Source organism: Megalobrama amblycephala, linkage group LG20 (genome assembly GCF_018812025.1).
Source record: "Megalobrama amblycephala isolate DHTTF-2021 linkage group LG20, ASM1881202v1, whole genome shotgun sequence".
Taxonomy (NCBI): domain Eukaryota; kingdom Metazoa; phylum Chordata; class Actinopteri; order Cypriniformes; family Xenocyprididae; genus Megalobrama; species Megalobrama amblycephala.
This window is the reverse complement of record NC_063063.1, coordinates 2,373,592-2,392,873: the sequence shown is the minus strand read 5'-3', so window position 1 is coordinate 2,392,873 and position 19,282 is coordinate 2,373,592. Positions and strand designations below refer to the sequence as shown.

Genomic DNA, 19,282 nt, shown 5'->3' with positions numbered 1-19,282 from the left:
AGGACATGATAACCAAAACCCAAAACCAACTGTGAAATATATAAAGTCTCCTTCCGTGTTCCTGTCTTCGTGCAAGTTTCCAAGTGTCGTGTCTTCTCTGTTCTGCTTTGAACACCATTCATCTGCCAACCATGATCCCCATCTCTAAAAGACAAAAGGACAGTATTAGCACTCTGATTATCTCCATTCTCCTGCATTACTGCCAATCACCTGCACCTGCTGTTGCATTTGCTGGTTGTTCAAAAAACGTCACTTACCTGTGTACCGTTGTCTCCAACCCTTCTGTACTGTAACAGGATCGTGGTGCATTGGTGGGACAAGCTCTGCTCTTTTATTTTTCTTTTAATTAAAAAAATAAATAAATAAAATCAATGAACCAATGAGAAAACAGAACTGACAATCACCTGATTTGAACAACCAATGAGAGCATAACACAATAGGCTTGTTCGACTTCATGCAGCACTGCACAGACCGATTGCATCTGACTTGAAGCAGCGCATGCTGGTTAGAAATTTCTAACCAATTTCTAACTTAAGACAGTGTCGACACCATGTGACTGTGACGTATGGCATCAAAGTACCTCGAGAGTGATTCAAAATCAGCCTGCTAATTCATTCTGCCCAGCTTCTTGAGAGTGGCTGCACATGCATGCACTGCATGACAACAATCACATGTTTCTGTTTATTTTCACACCTTCAGTTCAACTAATGCTCACAAATTTGTATTGTAGTCGCAATGTTATATTGTGTCATGTCTATCAACATAAAACTGATAAAAAAGCAGACCTCACTTCATTGATATTTAAATAGTATAGGCTTATGTTGAACTTTATTCTTGTAAAAACAGGCACTGTAAGCAGTACATAAAGAATTGAATAAAAATGTCTTTGAAACATTAATGTATTAGTCAAATATTGCATTTATTTCACTTCAGCTATGCAAACACAGTGCAAGCGTCACTACGGGAAGCAGAAATTGTCCAGCTTCACATCTCTGTTTTCACTCTCGCCGATCGTTTGCATTCAGCCGCAGCCGATGTCGAACACATCTAATGAACACATGGCATGAAACATGAGGGCAAGGGAAGAACATGACCAACAGAAACCATGGCTGTGAGAATTAGTACATAATGATAGACATGAACACAACTAAAACCCCGAAAGCTGTTTATGTATATCACAGCACGAAATGGGAAGATAAATATCCTATATTTAAGGCCACTGCAGAATTAATTAAGCATAAAAACAGAATTGCTCTCTGTCTATGAGCCATAAGGATAATGTTCTTTTTCTGTAACAGAGTTCATCTTTTCAAGTTGTTTTGGTCTCTGGTGGTTCTCTGTCTTTTGTCATGATGAACTACGGAAATATCTCCTCTACGGATCAATGGTTTCAGGTTAGAAAGAATTTGAACCATATCTCTGAACTTTGCCACTAAGATATTAGAGAACTATGTTCGCCGCAAAGCTTTTTTAATGATGATAGATTTTTTTTACTCAGGCTGGCTATGGTACAATAGACTCAACAAATTATTCCTCAGTCCCCGTGCCTGATGAAAATAAACTGTCCAACTCCAGCAATGTCAATGTCCCGGGACGCTGGGTATTCCGTGTTGATGGTGGACCTGAAGAGGGTAATCTTTTGACTCTGTGAATTGATTTTTTTGAAACCATGTACCGCATCTGAACAAATCAGACCAATTACAACTTAAAAAAGTAGAAAATCTCCATGAGCAGTGTAATAAGTATGAATTTAAAGTCGCTGTAAGCTGTTGGAATACCATGAATACAAAGTCCCTAATACATTCTGTACAGTTTAATTTAGGGATTTTTGCAGTTTTGCTTTGTTAAAACACTCAACCATTATAACCACTAAATCATTTACAATTTAATATTAGGATGTTCCTTTTTCAATGGCAGGAATTTTCTACCCATATGGAGATGAGGATATAAAGAACCCTAATGTCTACAATGGAAGTTCTCCATTGATCAACCTGGAGCAGCCATTTGCCTACTTTGGGCTTGTTTATAATGAACTATACGTAAGCAGCATCGTCACATTCATGACATTGTATACTATAGTTTTATTGAAGCAACATCAGTAGCTTTTTATTCCACTTAAAGAATGTTCATTGAAAATCCTGATGACTGAGCTTTCACTGTTTTGGTCTCAAAACAGGTGAATAACAAGGGATACTTGACTTTTGAAGGACCGTTTTACCAGCCGTATCCCGATTATTATTATATATACTCGACTGTAGACGGCATCGCTCCACTGTGGACAGACATTGACATTACACGCAAGGGAATCGTCTCTTACAGACAAGTAATAGATGGTCCTATGTTGAATCGGGCCTCTAGAGACATAAACCAATATTACCCCAACTTGAACTTCTCTGCATCGTGGGTTTTCATTGCAACATGGGATAAAGTACCGTACTATGGATTTCATAGGAGGACAGTAAGTGTCTTTTTGGTTAAATTGAACTATGACAGAAATTTGTGATAAGGAAACAGTATCCCATGATCTCTGTATTTATGTAGTAATTCACTTTATCTTCCAGGAGTCGACCTTTCAAGTGGTTTTAGTGTCTGGCAGAAACATGTCATTCACACTCATGCATTATGGTCCGATTTCCCCGGCCATATATCCCTTTTTGGTAAATAATTTGAAAAAGACACTGAAATCAAAATAAATTATTTTTATCATTATGATAAGTGTTAACTAAACTTTTTGTCTTGTTATTGATTGACAGTCCGGCTATGACATACGTGATTCAACTGATCACTTTACAATTCCTGTCTCTGACACCACAACCCTGTCATACACCAGCAATGTCAACGTCATGGGTCGATGGGTATTTCGAACTGACTCAGAAAACAATGGTACTGTAATTTAATAATTAAAACACATGGCATTTATTGCATGTCATGTTTAATAGTAGTTTATCATTCAAAACATGTAGAACAATTCAATGGGCAATTAATATATTGTGAACAGTTGAGAGTTACAAATAAATGAAACTGCTGTGCTGAAAAATAAACTTGTTTTCTTNTGGCATTCATCACTATTTATGTTAGTCTTTCTACAGAAAAAAAATTAACAAAATCAAATATTTGAGCCGAAGAAGTTTCTGAAATTTGTTTGATTTGACATGGAATGACCCAGTTGTTTAATAGTTGTTTATTGTTCAAAACATGTAGGACAATTTATTGAGCAATTAATATGTTGTGTACTGTTGAGAGTTGCAAATAAATTAAAATGCTGAAAAAATAAATGTGTTTGCTTTCAGGACTGTTCTATCCATTTAGGAATGGGCACACACTTCAACAGTATTATGGATTTGGATTTTTTGGATTTGCCATCAATCTCTATTTGCAGACACCATTTACTTACTTCGGGATCACATACAGCTATATTAATGTGAGGACACTCATTAATGCAATTCTGCTTTTTTCAAAGCATTTTATTAGCCATTTTACTAGCCATTAAAAATATTTGTCTGTTGCATTATCTGTTACTTCAAACTCCTTTTAGGTTTACAAAAATGGATTTCTTACTTTCAAATGGCCATTGTTTCCATCAAGTCCCCGAACTCTTCCAGCTTACACAAATAGAGACATTGTTGCTCCTCTATGGACAGATATTGACAACAGTGACTTTTACTTCCAAGAATTCAGTGGCACCCGAGTACTACAGCGAGCTACAAATGATATTCGTCAATATTTTCCTCAAACAAATTTCACTGCCGACTCAGTTTTGGTTTGTACTTGGGATAATGTGAGATATTATAACACTTCAGCAGAGGTAAGATTTGTTTCGTTATTTGTTTTCAGTTGTCTTGTGACTGTGATCATTTGATGTTGTGTTTTTTTTTTTCTTCAGAATTCCTCTTTTCAAGTACTGCTGATCTCAGGTTCTGGTTTGTCGTTTATTGTATTTAATTATGGCAATATTCCACAAACTAAGCATACTGCAGTGGTGAGAAACCTTTTCAAAGCCCTGTATTTTTATTTTAAAATGTAATAACTTTTGCAATATTCCAGACAGTTCAAATGTATTTGTAGATATACAATAAAAAAATTGATTTTGGTAGAATTAGCTACAGCTCCTCTTATCCATAGACATGTAACAAGCATGTTTGTAATCATTATTTAGGCTGGATATGACACTATTGATTCAACCAGCTATTATACAATTCCTGTGTCTAACATCGCTAATCCAACCCACTCCACAAATGTCAATGTTATGGGCCGCTGGGCTTTTCGTGTTGACACTTTTCCAACAAAACTTGGTAATGCATTTTCTCTTTCTTTTCTGGAACTTAATCAAATTTGAATCTTACTGTACCAAGGCCATAATATGCAATGACATGTTTTTTCCAGGTTTTTTTTATCCAACTGGCTCTCCGGTTTCTCAGAATCCCTGTCAAAGTAATGCACGCTTACAGCTGTGCGCTTGCAGTATCCTTTCTTGTACTTTGGACGCAAATACCAGAACATATATGTGAGATGTTATGTTAAACACATTTCATTTGAAGTATATGGTGTATTACAAGTCATGTTGCTTCAGTTTAATCTTCAAATCTTTACTATAGGTCAACAATAATGGACATTTGACTTTTGATGAACCATTTTTTGAAAGACCGCCCAAGGCTTTCCCTGCCAACTCTACTAGAGACATTATTGCTCCACTCTGGGCAATGTTTGACTGTAGTGTCAATGGAAGCGTCTCTTACCGTGTGGTAACTCAAGGACGTATTCTGGACCAGGCGAGGAGTGATGTCAAACAGTATTTCCCTCTGTTTGGGTTCTCAGTACATACAGTCTTCATTGCTACTTGGGATAGAGTGCCCTACTTCAACAGCTCTTTGATGGTGTGTAGATTGAATGGTTACGGTAAACTTCTTAAACCTAAGTTTAGTATAAATGTAATCAGAGATTGAAATAGTTTTAAATGGACTGTATATATATAGCATAATTTTGTTAAATGAGTTTTGTTTAAAGACAATTTATGCATTTTTTTTCTCATTGAAACCCAATGTTTTTACTTAACGTTTCCTAGGAATCCTCCTTCCAAGTCGTTCTAGTCACTTGCAGGACTCTTTCCTTTGTCATAATGAACTATGGAAATATCTCCTCAACAGATCAAAGTTTTCAGGTTGGACAGAATAAGAATATTGTTACAAATCTTTGAGGCTCAGACCTTAAATAAATGTTGACTGGCTGATTAATTATTATTATTGTTATTATTGTTTTGTTGTTTACTCAGGCTGGCTATGACACAATAAACTCAACAAATTATTTTTCAATCCCTGTGCCTGATGAAAATAAACTCTCCAACTCCAGCAATGTCAATGTGACGGGACGATGGGTATTTCGTGTTGATGGCGGGCCTGAGGAGGGTAATGTCACTGTTTAATATAAAGAATATAATATAATATAATATAATATTAATATAAAGAATTTGTGATTATAAAATGTCCTCCTTTAAATCTTGAAACACTCATAATGATACTATTGGGAATATTAGGAATATTCTACCCATATGGTGATGTAGAGGATGAGAAAAACCCACAGTTGGATGATGGAAGTTCTCCACTGATCCCCTTGCTGCAGCCATTTGTGTACTTTGGCCATGTATATGACAAAATATTTGTAAGAAGCATTCATTAATGACATTCATTAATATATATTCCACATTGATGATGTCACTGAAAAAAACAGATAACATCCTACAGGTGAATAATAATGGAGACCTGACCTTTGATGAGCCACTTTCCCAGTGGCTTCCCAATTATTTTCCTGCATACTCAACTAAAGACATCATCGCTCCACTGTGGACAGACATTGATAATAGTAGGAAAGGAACCATCTCTTACCGACAAGTAACAGACGGTCCTCTCTTGAATCGGGCTTCAAGAGACATAAACCAATATTTTCCCAACTTGAACTTCTCTGCCTCGTGGGTTTTTATTGCTACATGGGATAAAGTACCGTACATTGGAAACAGTGAAGCAGTAAGATTTTCTTTTCTTGCATAATATTTTCATCATCCTGAAGTTTATAGCATATCCAGAATGATGCTTGTATTAATAAGTAAATCCCGGTCTCTTTCAGGAGTCGACCTTCCAAGTGGTTTTGGTGTCTGGAAAAAACCTGTCATTTACACTCATGCATTATGATCATATCACATCCACCTATGCTGTAGAGGTAAAACAGTGTGGAAAATGCATTAATAGTTTATGATCTTTAGTAGCATGAAATGTTTTTGGATTTAATGAATTTTGTGTGTCTGTTTTCTTCATTGACAGTCTGGATATGACACAATGTGCTCTACTAATTTCCTTTCAATTCCTGTTTCTGACATCACAAACCTGTCATACACAAGCAACGTCAATGACATGGGTAGATGGGTATTTCGTGTCGACAATTCATCAGAAAGAATCGGTAAATATGTGTCTTAATGAAATGTGGAATTTATCTCATTTTCACGTGTCTAATTTTATAATTGTTCTCTCAGAACATGCATTTGTTTGTTTCTTTAAATGGTGTGTGTAACAAAGTATAGATATACGTGCAGGATTTTGTGACAGAACTAACCCTCAAGGTACATAATTTCACATTGACAATTTGTTCTCTAGTTACATTATATTAAAATAATTGATACCTCTTGTTATGGCAGTGGTTGTAATATAATTGTTTAACAATGACACAACGGCTCGGTCAAATAGGGGAATTTATTGAAATAAGACAAAATATAAACAATGGGTGGGAGAAATTTGACAGGAAAATATAGGGCTAAACACAAGAGAGCGCAACTCCACGTCTGGACAGCCACTCAAGTTCCGCCGCTGAAGTGTGGCAACTTGGCTTCCTTTAAGCACATGATAATGGTCCACAGCTGTAAGGAATCTGCTAAACAAGACAAATATAATCACGTTTCCTGCCCCTAGAGGGCAGGCACATAATTAAAATAAATACATATACCGGTTACATGTTAGTGACATGCAGGAAAAAAAAATAGTAGGCTAAATCGTGCGCACGATTTACTATTTCGTTCCCTCAATTTACAAAAAATGTTATTACGATTTAGTACTAAAATGTGACTACAATTTAGTAAATTTAGGGAGCGCACGATTTATTTATTTTTTCTTGCATGTCATGTGCGGGGCTCCGTATGTAACACCTCTGTTTTTGGTGAAATCATTGTGCGTAGAGATTTATAGCAGAATGTACATTTAATCTGGCACGTGTCTGTCAGATTTTTGAATGCAACTTCCCAAACAACAAATGATATTTTTAACTTTAATAATTTTAATGATTATTTTTGGTGAAATACCAGAGTGCTGAAAACTCTCCATCATATAGTGAGATTTGCTGTTTTGAAACTTTTGAATTCATATGATTTGGCATAAGTCTTTGTTGGTGGGGGTTTCCATTCAAATGTACTCATCAATAACTTATAAAGTTTTATCATTTACTTGTGTTTTATTATTTGTTGAGATATTTATTATGTATATGTTTAAAGTCATCTTATGTGAAAGTGAGTTTTGATTGGCCGCTTGAATACAGGAGCTTAAGTGAAAAATCAACACCCATTTCCACTGTTGCAACTTTGGCCCCGCCCACTAGCGTTAGTGAGATGAAGAAAAAAGAGCAAAGGATCACTCACTGGACTAAAAATAACACCTCCCAAAGGATCTTCATGCTAGGATTGTGGTTATTTTATTTATTTCCAACAATGTAAATGGTTCATTTGAGCATTATTTATTTGTATTTGGTACATTTCACTGTGGATTCCTTGGTAAATGCAGTCACAATTTTGGAGCTCGACAGTAATGCAAAAACATAAGTAATCATGTTAATTCTAATGTCTGAGTAGGATAAAAAATTATTTGTTACTTAAACTGTGATTAAATTATAAATGGAAAGCGGTCAAAGAACGCTCCCATTGCAGTTGCTGGAGCTGTCAATCAAACAGCACGAGTTTATCAGTGACTGAGTTCTGGACTCGAAAGGATTCGTTAGTGTGCAGAAATCGAGTTGCAATGATGAGATTGCTGCATTTATGTGCGCAACATGTCTGCGATCGGTTACTTGCTCATCACCGCAACTTTCATGCCACGATCTAAATATATTGTCATAGATCTAAATAGAATCAACACTTTACATGATTAATAAACCCTGAGAACTGTAATAGTAAAAACACGCTAAAAGTTTTTGAGAGGGTACCACATGTAATACTTACCTATTTCATATTGCAAAGATGTCAGCCAATCACAGCAGTGGGCATTTACACTGAGGTCTCACTGCAGACACGCCCCTTCAAACAGTGCATTCAAATAAAAGGGCTAAATTCAGGGTAGGAAAAAAAAAATATTTTATTTCCAAATTATGACAATTTTTGATGTAAAAACAGTATAAGTGCACCACAGGAAACATTCTAAAACAAAACAATGGAGTTCATGAACCCTTTAAACATGGGTCCAACAAATGAGTGCATGACGTCATCTTCAGCAGTACAGATTGAGAAGTTCTTGGTCAAACAGTGTGTCTTCTGTGTTTGCAGCCTCAGATAATCTTCCCAGTGCTCAGGTGTGTGGAAGAACCGCATTTACCACCAGCAGCAGGGTAGTAGGAGGTCAGAACGCTTCAGCTGGACGCTGGCCATGGCAGGCTAGCATTCTTCTGAACGGCAGTCACATCTGTGGAGGTTCTCTCATCAACAAAGAATGGGTGATGACCGCTGCCCATTGTGTTGATAGGTAAACTCATTCAACTAAATACTTCTGATTTCATAGATGGTTTGAGTGGATTACATTTTAATTGAGGAATTGATTTACCCCTATTAAAGCCTACTGTATCATATACATTTCTAAGGCCTCTAAATTATCAACATGATCAACACTTTGCTGAAAAAGAATAGCTTTTGTATTGTTAATAATATTTCAAGATGAACATTTACTGGACTCAAGCTACTCTTTACTTGATTATCCATATTTCATTCTTTTTTTTAAAAATCTTGTTCAAATGTAAGTATCGAATATGATCCATCGGGCTTTTGAGGAAAGTCATTGAGAGGATTTGTGTTCATGATATGTCTGTGATTGGCTACAATGATCAACGCACTGGAGCATTTGAAAGAACATGGAACTGTTTGAGTTTGAAAGCGGGAGCCGGAGCATTTGAAAGCTCCCGTGTGTATCTGTGTAAGCGCTCGGCAAAGAGCGTCATTGATGTCTATTTACAACATGTTTTGGAAGCATTGATCATTGTAGCCAATCACAGACATATCTGATGAGCACAAAGGCCAATCAGAGGTGTTTACAAATCTGCTCAAGAGCGCTCAAAGAGTCATATTTTTACAATTTCAGTACCGACTTGGTATCGCGGTCGGTCGGTAGGCTACTTTTGACAACACTACACTGAGAGAACTACAGCCGACTGTTATCCAGCATGCACGTTCTGCGCCTGCGTGTAAGGAGATCGCTGTCTATTTTCTTCCATTTATTTAACTATAGGCTATTTGTTATTCAGAAAGGGAGACTGACACTGCTGGCTGCAGATACACAAGCCGTAAACAAAGCAGTGTGTGCTTAACGCTTTGAACATCATTCATGCTGATTACTTTTTATATTCCACTTGGCTCACTGTTTTGCTATTATTCTCGTGCTTCAACTTGTTCACTAAACTGAACAGCCAATCAGAGTTCTCTCTATCGCCCAACACGATTCTATGCTGAATCGGCCCAAAAAACCCAGACGGCGTCCGACTGGAGCCAACGGTGCAGAACACACCCGTGTTGGCCTTAGTTGGCTGATGCTTAAAAGCGGTCCGATGTTGCCCGACAGCCAATCATCGGCTTGGTGTGTCCCGGGCTTTATGCTGTTATAAAGATCTCATTGATTTACATTACAAGCTAGCACAATCTTACTTTTTGGCCATATACTGTAAATGACAACACCTGCACTATATTGCATATTTTTGCTGTTTGTTTTTCCTTTCTCCTCAAATGTGAGCTCCATATTCTCATTTCATGTATTTTCTATAATTCATGCAATTTTTGTTTTCTTGAGATTTTTTTAAAAATATTTTGTGTAAATGCTCAATAATCTGTTACATTTATAAAAAATAAAAATAAAAAAAGATTTAGTTATTTCATATGTCAGGCTTTACACGTTTAACACTCTTCTTGACTACTTTCTCTGTTTATTTCTTTAGCTTTGCCAGTGATGCCATCTATTCTTTAACTGTGGTTTTGGGGCGTCAGACCCAGGAAGGCTTCAACCCAAACGAAGTGTACAGAAATGTGACGACAGTCAACAATCATCCCAGTTACAACTATCTTACAAATGACAATGATATCGCTCTGCTCAAATTGAGCTCTCCCGTCAACTTCACTGATTACATCAGACCCGTGTGTCTAGCAGCTGATGGCAGTGTGTTTAATAGCGGCACAGAGAGCTGGATCACTGGATGGGGAAACATTGATGAAGGAGGTGAGGATTCATTTTTGCTTCACTTAGTTACATTAAGCTCAACAAGAAACACTTTTCACAATCCCATTCTAAACAAGATAGTTAGTGACTATGCAGAGTGAATAAATTCTTATGTCTTTCCTACAGTGTCCCTCCCATCACCTAATGTTCTACAGGAAGTGGAGGTTCCTGTAATTGGTAACAGACAGTGCAACTGCCTCTATGGAGTTGGAAATATAACAGACAACATGATCTGTGCTGGTCTACTGGAGGGAGGCAAGGACTCATGTCAGGTACACAAACCCTGTTAAACTTGTGTTTACAAGGTAAACAATAAGTGTTTCAAATTAAAAATAAATAAATAGGCTTTCTGAAAATTGTGAGGTTCATGACCAATCTTTGAAAGACTTTTGGGGCACTCTGCTATCAGGAAACTGCCAGTAGGAGGTGACAAGTTTTAATGAGTAAGTCAATGACTTTCAAGGAAAGTCTGTTCACTCGGCGGCCATATTTGCAACTTCTCTGGACAGATATCGGGCATCCAAGACTAAGTCCTGTCTATTTGAATTGGGAAATCCTGAAATCCAATGAATGTCTGGCTCTTTTGTTAAGAAGGCAGGACCTATTCCACCATATTGCATGTTGCACTTTGTCCCATTCATAATTAATGTGTGTGTGTGCTGTCTTTGGCCTCTGAGCTTGGTATCTCTTAGTAATAAGACAATCTCTGATATTTGTTGTTAAAACAGAGCAAAAAAGTCCAAATTTACTTGTGGCAAAAAAATGTTCTCTTAGTAATAAGACAATCTCTGATTTTTGTTGTTAAAACAGGGCAAAAAAGTCCAAATTTACTTGTGGCAAAAAAATGTTCACTTAATATTAATTCATTGTTTATTGAACTTATGCAATGGTGCTGCTATTCGGGAAAACAGCACTCTTGCTCGTGTGATATTGCTTAACTATGTTATGTTATCAATATAAAAAAAAAAAACAACTCATACAGGAGCAATTCAAATCTTTTCCAACTGAAAACTGAAACCGAAGATACATTTTATTTAATAATCAGTGTTGAGGAGTTTTGTTGCAGCCTCAAAAAGTGCCACACCCCTCTATAGCATACTCATTTCCCTGTTAGCCTTAAGCTCCACCCAACCAATCTCAAGCCAATTAGGACTCCCCTCAGGCTTTATTAGCTGCACCTGTGCCCACAGCTTCCCATTCTGTTGTATGTGGCTGTTCTGTGCAGGGGACTGACTTTTACTCCTTTTGATTTCCTGTGTGTGTGTAACTGACAATCCCCACTGGCTTCAAGCTAGCTACCTGAACATTCCTCCTCCTTACTCCTTTTCATGGTCCTTCGAGCCGGAGCTCATTAATGATCAGTGGATATGTCTAGTCACTCCCTGCCCTCATTGTCTCCTCATGAGCGCCCACGCTGCCAAGCCCAGCTCCCTGCACGTTATGATGATTTCATCCTGCAATATCATCCGCAGTCCCTATCTACAGCAGAAATTCCAGAAAAACAACCTCCTTATCCTGCATATATGTCTGGCACTGATCCTCATTATCAACCCCGGAGAGAGGGTGAGTCCGAGGAAGAGCTAGAAGAGCCGGAACTACCCACGGAGGGAGACACTCAGGAGGATATTCCACATCCCCACTCAACCATTCCATCTGAGAGAGTGCCAACCTCTGAGGCTGAACACCCACATGCCCTTCCAATAGCTCCTACCACTGATACCCAGTCTGTGCTCTTACAGCAATTGATAGAGGAAATAAGAAATCAAGGCAGATTAATCCAGCAGTGCATGCATGGGAGTAGGAGTAGCACCCATTCCTCGCAATCTCGCTCAGCATCTCCTCACCCTGATAGCCTTAATCTTCAACCAGTTGTATCATCACAAGCCCGTCAAACTACAGATGACCATAGGCTCCCTACTTCTCCACCTCAGCAGCAGCTTCCTTCTCCTCCTCCTGTAAGCCGTGCCCCTCTTACTCAACCTGTGCCACAGTCCATGCAGCTCATGCATCCTCCTGGCTGTGGCCAGTTTCCTGCCACATCTCAAGCACCAGCCATGTATAACTCCATGTACCCAGCCTATACCCTGCCAAGTTAACCCTTACCTGGTGTTATGTCTTATCCTGCTCAGCCGGCATACAATGTGCAGCCCCACCACCTGATATCTGCTGCCCCTCTAAGCCAGCTAGTTCCTCCTGTTGGCCCCCAGCAGTCAAACTATAGGAGGGTAGAAGGTCCTTCTTTCCCTGATCTCACGAGGGAGGATGAAAGCCAGTGCCTGATGCTAAAGATGGCCCTATACAAATTGTTAGAGCCAAGAGAATCAGAACAATACAAATACCACATCCTGTTGGCTCATCTAAAGGTAGATCAGGCAAGGAGACTTGCACTGGCTTATGTTTATGCCCCAGATCCTTACACTCAAGCTATACGGGCCCTAGATGAGCGTTATGGTCAACCTAGACAGCTTGCTTTGAAGGAGCTCTGAGCTATAATGGAGATGCCTGTTATTCGAACAGGTGATGGTAGAGGCTTAGACCAATTTGCCCTCAGACTTCAGGCATTAGTGGGCCTCCTTCAGTCCATGGGCCCTGAAGGCCTCTCTGAGCTTACCTGTGGTTCACATGTTGAGCGGCTTCTAGAGAAGCTTCCCCATGAGCAGTTCTGCCAGTTTAAGAGATGTATGAGTTTGAGTAGACCAGGTCCCCTTTCCTATAACCTCCTGGATTTTTCCAGCTGGCTACAACAAGAAGCTCGCTGTCAGCCTAGGAGAGAAAGAACACCTCAGCCTATCAGTCAGCCTTTCCGTCAGAAGTCGTACATCCATACTCCATGGTGCCAAAACCTCCTCTCTTGTGACCTCCATTAAAGCCCAAGTTGCCCCACTTAAGGCTAGTCAGCTTCTCCCCCCTGCCTCATCTGAACACTGTCCAGTGTGCGCCTTCTGTAACTCTACTGAACATCATGTCAGTAAATGTGGGGATTTCCTCCAACTCACCAAAGACCAGAGAACTAACTGGATCAAGGAACAGAGACGTTGTTGGCGATGTGCACAAGATCACTTTGCAAACCAATGTGACCGGAAGGGACGCTGCAGCCAGTGCAACGGGAAACACCTACACATCCTTTGCAACATTAACCAGAGGCAAGTGCAGAATCAATATCTCGACCACCCTAGTGATTGCAATAAAGTACTACTGAAAGTAGTTGAAGTGACCTTGCGCAATGAAGACAGATCCTTAGACACTTACGCCATACTGGATGATGGGTCCAAAAGAACAATCCTTCTGCACCCTGCTGCTCAAACACTTCAGCTAGAAGGAAAACCTGAGAGCCTAAAGCTGAGAACTGTGAGACAGGATGTCCGGACTCTTAATGGAGCTACTGTGTCCTTCACCCTTATTCCTAAAGCACATCCTAATAAATCCTATGTCATCAGTCAAGCTTTCACTGCTGCTGACAAACTGTCATTGTCTGAACATTCTCACCCTGTTAAATCCCTCCAGCGGCGCTAATCTCACCTCCGTCAGCTTCCGTGCACCTACATGTGTACGGAAAATGGTCAGCAGCAAGTGAATGTTTCCTTCCTCATGGCGAGGTCCCGCGTTGCTCCCAAAAAACGGATATCAATTCCATGACTTGAATTATGTGCTGCTCTCACAGGAGCTCAGCTATTCAGTCTCCTCCAGACAGAGCTCACCCTCCATATCAGAAAGACTATTCTGTGGACTGACTCTACCACTGTGCTCTATTGGCTCACGTCTGACTCTTGCCGTTATAAAGTCTTTGTTGGGACCAGAATAGCTGAGATTCAGAAGCTCACTAAAGGCCAGGAGTGGTGTTATGTTGATTCACAGAACAACCCAGCGGATGACCTAACCAGAGGGAAGCTGCTGTCTGATCTTGGCAGGCCCTGCAGGTGGAACCAAGGACCTGCCTTCCTGTCTCGGTCCTTTGAACTGTGGCCAACTAGCCCTGCTATAGAGCAATCTGATGACCCTGTAGAGCTGCGTAAGCCCAGTTTCTGTGGTTCTGTGTCCATCAGTCCAGGCCCCTCTATCCCTGACCCCAGTCAATTTGTCACCTTCCAAAATCTCCTTGACTACATGGCTGCATCCCTTCATGGGGCGGCAAAACCTCCATCAGTAGAGAACAACCATGATGCAAAGATAGCCATTCTAAGACAAGCCCAATTGGAGTCCTTCAAGGATGATTTAGTCTGCCTTGAAACCCAAAAGCCTCTTCTACCTTCAAGCCGTTTACTCTCCCTTGCCCCAGAGTTAGACCCAGCATCAGGGCTCATCCGAGTAGGTGGAAGGTTACGTCAGAGTAGTGATCTACTTCCTGATCCCATTCATCCGGTTGTCTTGGACCCTGCCCATCCTATCACAAAACTTATAATTAAGAGCTATGATGACCACCTACAACATCCTGGTCGAGAAAGGCTTTTTGCTGAGTTGAGGAGGCAGTACTGGATCCTTAGGGGCCATGAGGCAGTCCGAAAACATCAGCATAGATGTCCTAAGTGCCAACAGTTCCGTGCCCGTCCAATTATTCCCCAAATGACAGATCTTCCTCTGGTTCGCCTTCACTTTCACAAACCTCCGTTCTTTTCCACTGGGATGGATTTCTTCGGGCCCTACACAGTAAGGATAGGCAGACGAGCTGAGAAAAGGTGGGGAATAATTTTCAAGTGTCTAACGACTAGGTGCGTGCATCTTGATCTACTCAGTCACATGAATACGGATTCCTTCTTAATGGCACTCAGGCGCTTTATTGCTCGCAGAGGTAAACCATTTGAACTACTCTCTGATAGAGGTACCAACTTCATTGGAGGCAGGAAAGAGCTTCTAGATGCCTATCATTCTCTAACCCCTGACCTTCAGGCAGCTCTAGCCAAGCAAAGGATTTCCTTCAAATTCAATCCTCCACACGCACCTCATTTTGGTGGAACCTGGGAGCATGAAATACGCTCCATCAAAATTGCCCTGGAGACCACCCTAGGTGCTCAAGTTGTCAGTGAGGAGGTTCTACGCACAGTCATGATTGAAATTGAAGGCATTCTAAATTCTAAGCCCTTAGGCTACGTATCATCTGACATTGCTGATCCTGACCCTGTGACCCCTAACTTGCTGTTGATGGGGCGGCATGATGCTTCTCTTCCTCTGGTAATCTATCCAGACTCTGAGCTGTACAGTCGCCGTCAATGGCGGCATAGTCAAATCCTCTCTGACCATTTTTGGGCCCATTTCCTCAGAAATTACCTCCCTTCTCTTCAGTCCAAACAGAAATGGCGCACAGACAATCCTAACCTGCAACCTAACACTGGTATGCTAATTCTGGATCCTCAACTTCCCCGATCCCAATGGTCAGTGGGTAAAATCACCTCCCTCCATCCCAGCAATGATGGCCGTTGTAGGGTTGCTGATGTCCAAGTCAATGATAGGACATACACGGGACCAGTTGCCCACCTTATCCCTCTCCCAGCCCTACCTGATACCCCCCTGAGTTGTCAAATTTGCAGTACAAATTTGGGGGCGGCTGTTGAGGAGTTTTGTTGCAGCCTCAAAAAGTGCCACACCCCTATATAGCATACTCATTTCCCTGTTAGCCTTAAGCTCCACCCAACCAATCTCAAGCCAATTAGGACTCCCCCCAGGCTTTATTAGCTGCACCTGTGCCCACAGCTTCCCATTCTGTTGTATGTGGCTGTTCTGTGCAGGGGACTGACTTTTACTCCTTTTGATTTCCTGTGTGTGTGTAACTGACAATAAACCACACGCTCACACGCTTGCATGCAGACACATGCACCTATATATATATATATATATATATATATATATATATATACCCTTGGATGTGCAATAAAAACTTGTGAACCTGAGTGACTAGACTGGACCTGTTCTTACCGACAGCCCCACTGGCTTCAAGCTAGCTACCTGAACATTCCTCCTCCTTACTCCTTTTCAATCAGTTCATTGTATTTAATAATCAAAACTCAAATAGAAACTGAGTTGTACAAACATTTGAATTGACCCTTTTTATATAAACTTTTTAATAACAAAACATTTAAATGGTAGCAGATTTATTCAAACATACATATTTATACAAACAAAAGAGACAGAGAGCCTCCTGCCATCATGTTTTTGAAAGAAGTCTCCTGCTCATTGAGGCTACATTTATTTGATCAAAAATAAGTTTTGAAATATTATTACAATTTAAAATAACTTTTTTTGAAAATTTGAAATGTAATTTATTCCTGTGATTAAAGCTGAATTTTCAGCATTATTACTCCAGTCTTCAGTGTCACATGATCCTTCAGAAATCATTCTAATATGATGATTTGCTTCTAAAGACACATTTCTGATTATTATCATTTTCAAAACAGTTGTGGTGCTTCATATTTTTGTGAAAACCATGATACATTTTTTCAGGATTCATTGATGAATAGAAGGTGCAAAAGAATAGAATATCTTTAAATAGAAATATTCTGTAACATAAAAGCCCTCACTGTCACTTTTGATCAATTTAATGTGTCCTTGCTGAATAAAAGTATTAATTTCTTTAAATAAATCTAAATAAATCTTACTGACCCCGATCTCTTTAATCTATTAAATGTCCGAACAGAGGGGAAACATTTTAGATCACTGTTATACTACAGTAAGTAGTGCTTATCACGCTGTCCCACGAGCGGCACTGGGACATTCTGATTATGTCATGGTTCATCTGATACCTGCATATAGACAGCAATTAAAACTATCCAAACCAGTGGTAAAGACATCAAAGCAGTGGACATCTGAGGCTGTGGAGACACTGGGATGTATTTAGAACTGCCTCCAAAGTCTGGATAAACATACAGAGGTTGTGACATCATATATAAGCTTCTGCGAGGACATTTGTGTGCCAACACGTACCAGGGTGAGTTATGATAATGACAAACCCTGGTTCACAGCCAGACTAAGACTGCTAAGGTGGGAGAAGGAAGCTGCATTTAGAAGTGGAGACCCCCTGTACACCAACAGCTGCACCTCCAGCCACCAGTCTGTTAAACTATTAAAGTTTGTGGATGACACCACCCTCATCGGGCTTATCTCTGGAGGGGATGAGGTTACTTACAGGTGGGAAATTGACCATCTGGTATCTTGGTGCAGTCAGAACAATCTAGAGCTCAATACTGTGAAAACAATGGAAATAGTGGTGGATTTTAGGAAAAATCCAGCCCCATATACCCCTGTCACATTGCATGACTTCCCAGTTGAGAGTGTGGACTCTTTCCGCTTCTTGGGAACCATCATTACCCGGGATCCAAAGTGGGACATAAACATCAATTCCGTGATTAAAAGAGCCCACCAACAGATGTACTTCCTGCGGCAGTTGAAGAAGTTTAATCTGCCGAGGACAATGATGGTGCACTTTTAAACTTCCATCATTGAGTCAATATTAACCTCCTCTATTACCATCTGGTATGCTGCTGCCACTGCTAAGGATAAAGGCAGACTCTACAGCATGTTATTCCCTCTGCGGAGAAAGTGATTGTCTGTAGTTTGCCATCTCTCCATGACCTGTATACTTCAAGGACACTAAGGAAGGTGGCTAAGATCGTGGCCGATCATTCTCACCCTGGACATAAACTTTTTGAGGTTCTCCCTTCGGGCAGAAGACTGCGGTCTATAAAGACAAAAACCTCACGCCACAATTTTTTTTTTTTTCATTTGCTACTGGCCTTATTAATACTTCTTACACATTAATCAGTCTGCAAGTTGCGCTTACACTAACTTTTTAAAATTGTGTATTCTTATCATATATATATTTTATTATTATTTATGTATTATTTAAATTGTTATTTTTCTTTTTATTTATTAATTCTTTTTAAAGCACCTGCATACCAAAGCAAATTCCTTGTACATGTTGTTGTACTTGGCAATAAAAGTGGATTCTGATTCTGATTCTCTTGAACAGCAGTGTATGTCTCTTTCTACAATGATTGCATTGATTTGTATTTTCAGGGAGATTCAGGAGGTCCGATGGTGAGCAATCAGAGCTCTGTATGGGTCCAGTCCGGTATCGTTAGTTTTGGGTTTGGCTGTGCTCAACCTGAATATCCCGGAGTTTACACCAGAGTATCCCGCTATCAGGAATGGATCACCTCCTTCATGTGCAGCGATCCTCCAGGTTTTGTGCAGTTTACCTCCACTGGAACAGATTCTGACAACAGTTACACCTGTCCTGATCTTCCTCCTCTTCCTACTTCTGCTCCTACTTCTCCTTCTACTCGTACTTCTACTCCTACTTCTGCTCCTACTTCTACTTCTACTTCTACTCGTACTTCTACTCCTACTTCTGCTCCTACTTCTACTCCTACTTCTACTCCTACTTCTACTCATACTTCCTCAACAATTCCATCTTCTGCAACATCTCTTCCACAAAACTCTTTGCTATCATTTTTTCTATTGCTTGTAGCAATACCTTTCTTATTTTATATGTAAAGATACATCACACTAAAGATAAACTCAAAAGTTTTGGGTCAGTACGTTCTTTTTATTATTATATTAAATTAAGTTTATTTATATTTATTCGTCAAGAATGCATCAAAAGCGACAGTTAAGACATTCATATTGTTACTAAAAATTATATTTCATACTAATGCTTTTCAAATGTTCTTTTCATTTTTCTGTTCATCAAAGTATGACTACTGAAAATTAATCTTCGTCATCACATGAATAAATTACATTTTAAAATATTACAATAGAAAGAAGTTATTTTAAATTGTACTAATATTTCACAA

At 39.7% G+C, this 19,282-nt stretch overlaps 2 protein-coding genes across 2 annotated transcripts in view; both read left to right on the top strand.

The window, feature by feature from the left end:
• The window catches only part of LOC125255961, a 13,483-nt gene extending 8,975 nt beyond the window's left edge, over window positions 1–4,508 (top strand). Inside the window, exons 9-19 of the mRNA XM_048171572.1 lie at window positions 1,299–1,394; window positions 1,499–1,631; window positions 1,918–2,039; window positions 2,177–2,458; window positions 2,562–2,657; window positions 2,754–2,883; window positions 3,291–3,421; window positions 3,536–3,805; window positions 3,884–3,979; window positions 4,157–4,292; window positions 4,384–4,508. Of these exons, the coding sequence (XP_048027529.1) occupies window positions 1,299–1,394; window positions 1,499–1,631; window positions 1,918–2,039; window positions 2,177–2,458; window positions 2,562–2,657; window positions 2,754–2,883; window positions 3,291–3,421; window positions 3,536–3,805; window positions 3,884–3,979; window positions 4,157–4,292; window positions 4,384–4,508 (1,617 nt within the window). The remainder of the gene's footprint in view (window positions 1–1,298; window positions 1,395–1,498; window positions 1,632–1,917; window positions 2,040–2,176; window positions 2,459–2,561; window positions 2,658–2,753; window positions 2,884–3,290; window positions 3,422–3,535; window positions 3,806–3,883; window positions 3,980–4,156; window positions 4,293–4,383) is intronic.
• On the top strand, window positions 4,452–19,282 carry LOC125255505 (uncharacterized threonine-rich GPI-anchored glycoprotein PJ4664.02-like). The gene is made up of 12 exons (XM_048170807.1): window positions 4,452–4,504; window positions 4,596–4,874; window positions 5,063–5,158; window positions 5,270–5,402; window positions 5,531–5,655; window positions 5,739–6,017; window positions 6,118–6,210; window positions 6,312–6,447; window positions 8,570–8,765; window positions 10,222–10,499; window positions 10,626–10,771; window positions 18,504–19,282. The coding sequence occupies exons 2-12, from the start codon at window positions 4,701–4,703 to the stop codon at window positions 18,981–18,983; spliced, it is 2,136 nt and encodes a 711-aa protein (XP_048026764.1). The 5' UTR covers window positions 4,452–4,504; window positions 4,596–4,700; the 3' UTR covers window positions 18,984–19,282.